This window comes from Triticum aestivum, chromosome 3A (genome assembly GCF_018294505.1).
Source record: "Triticum aestivum cultivar Chinese Spring chromosome 3A, IWGSC CS RefSeq v2.1, whole genome shotgun sequence".
Taxonomy (NCBI): domain Eukaryota; kingdom Viridiplantae; phylum Streptophyta; class Magnoliopsida; order Poales; family Poaceae; genus Triticum; species Triticum aestivum.
The window spans coordinates 741,033,131-741,035,371 of record NC_057800.1 but is presented as its reverse complement, the minus strand read 5'-3'; the positions used below and the strand labels follow the sequence as shown (position 1 = coordinate 741,035,371).

The window sequence follows — 2,241 nt, the reverse complement described above, 5'->3', positions numbered from 1 at the left end:
AGTGGGCTCGTAAAAGACTTACAATTTTGTTTAGCAGGAATGATCATTCTGCAGGGTTGGAAAGGAAGAAAATTCTTGAAGAGATGGATGAACTTCTTATAAAGGAAGAAATGCTTTGGAAGCAAAGATCTCGGTTGGACAAGATAAGAGGAGGAGACCGTAATACTAATTATTTTCAGAGGAAGGCTTCCTGGAGATCAAAGAAAAATCATATTTCTGATCTAAGGAAGGAGGATGGGTGCCTCACGGAAATTTTGGAGGAGATGAAAGGTATCACTAACTCATCTAACATTCTTAAGAAGTTGTCCTCACTATTACCAATTTTCTCAACATGCAACTGTCCACATCGGCTTTATGCCGCGTCATCATTCAGTAAAGCATATCCACCTATCACAGTGCCACGTCTGCCGTCAGTTTTTTCCCAGCCACCCGCCAACTGCGCATGTCTCCAGGCCTTAATTTCCCCGACTGCTCATCTTCTCCTATTCTTCTGCCACTCCCGGTCTCCCCACCACAAACGCACATGAAACGGATGGGGGATGTGAGCAATCATCCACCCCTCCGTTTTACAATCTCCCCGTCCCTCCAATACCTTCGCACTATACACAGTACTTCGCACCAAGGCACTTCCTCCCGCACCGCACCAAGGCCCTTCCTGATTGTAAGCACGTTCGAGCTCTTAGCTATGGCGCTCGCGTTGGATTCCCATCAACCTTTTTCCCGTGGAAGGAGTGATCGATGCCGCAATCCCGGTGCAGCCAAATCAGTCTGTGCGCGCACCGTTGTTCTGCTCCGGGACCTCCTTCCGCCGGCGGCCTCGGACGAGCTGCTCTGTTCCGGTCCTTCCTCGCCAGATGGCGTCCTCAGATGCACCAGACGCGGCCATCGCCGTCGCGGCCCCGATTCCAGTCGGACGCTCTGCTCCGGGCCTCTCACGCCGGACGCTCCGGACGCGCCTGATGCGGCCATCCCGCGCAACTGAGGAAGCCTGTGCGCAGGCGTTGCCCTGGTACGGCCCCTCCTCGCACAGACAGCCACGAACCATCTGGGGCAAAAGAAGCCGGCAGCGGCGGCAAGCAATCCCATCAGGCCACGGTACACAAGTTTAATTCATCCATCGTCTCCCATGCTATTTTCTAGACGAATCTGGTAGATTTTCTTCTCCCTCCCGATCTTCTCTATTTGCATCACTACTATCAATAGCTGGGTGTCCAAACTCCTATCCAGATTTGTTAATGTTTGCTCTGGGAAGTCAAACCGAGTTGAAGCCTCCTTCGTCGATGCTCATCTCCGTCCAGTGTCTAGATGGGAAAAATTGGAGACCTGGCTGCCACCACCGCACCTACAGGACGCCTGCTTGGGAATCTGAAAAACTCTATGGTACGTCTTCCTGAACGTGAGTTCAAGCCTCTACCATGGCTCATCCCCTTCTCCTTCAGGCACCAAGTGTGTTGGGCGGACAAAACTGGAGCCCTCGCTGCCGCCACGGTGCCACCACGCGGCCACCTGATCGGCAAATCCGAATCACTCTACATGTACACCTTCATCTTTATTAGGTGTTCAACCATCTTGCATAATTTGGGATTCTTATTGACTGTTGCTTCCTACCCGTTCAATTTGTTGATGTACCAGATTCATGGTGTTTGGATTTAATTGGAAGAAGTGGTAAGTGTCTTTCAATCTGCAATCAATTGGATACAACAATGAAGAACACTTGATTTTTTTTTTGCAACAGATTATAGGCTGCCGCACGCATATGTTTATCTAACTCAAACTAGACGATGAATGATACCTGAGCCAGTCATGTCGCTCATCTTGATCTGCCATCTCCATTTTCTCAGTCAGGTTGGATGTAGATCTACATAACTAGATTTTCGTGAAATTTTACTCTTTGTAATGTGCCATTTGCAGGAAGGCCATTGCTGCAGATGGATCCAAATAAATTTCCTGGCATGTTCTCCGCATCTTCGACTGATGCTTTCATGTCATATGGCGCTGGAGCATATCAATGATTTCCTTTTGTTCGGTCATATGAATTCTTATGATGAGATTGGATTCTTTATAGACAGGAATCACCAACACACATAGTTGAATGAAAGTATCACGTATGTGCTACTACATTTTTTAATAGATTATGTCCGATGGGGCTAGCGCAAACTGATTCTTATTATGTAGAATCAATATATTGCTATATCATGATTGGTCTTTATGCCCAGCGAATATTGAATCCGCCTAAATTGA

At 47.9% G+C, this 2,241-nt stretch overlaps 1 protein-coding gene across 2 annotated transcripts; it reads left to right on the top strand.

Moving 5' to 3' along the window:
• The first annotated feature begins 497 nt into the window (after positions 1-497).
• Positions 498-2,241, top strand: LOC123059641 (uncharacterized). 2 transcript variants are annotated; one of them, XR_006427519.1, is made up of 4 exons: positions 498-1,095; positions 1,228-1,380; positions 1,440-1,665; positions 1,736-2,241. XR_006427519.1 is itself a non-coding variant. In XM_044482155.1 (4 exons), exons 1-3 carry the CDS (start codon positions 855-857, stop codon positions 1,508-1,510), a joined length of 465 nt encoding a protein of 154 aa, XP_044338090.1. In that variant the 5' UTR covers positions 498-854; the 3' UTR covers positions 1,511-1,535; positions 1,633-2,241. The 2 variants fall into 2 exon arrangements, 1 of the variants encoding a protein (XP_044338090.1); XM_044482155.1 differs by having other exon boundaries at positions 1,440-1,535; positions 1,633-2,241.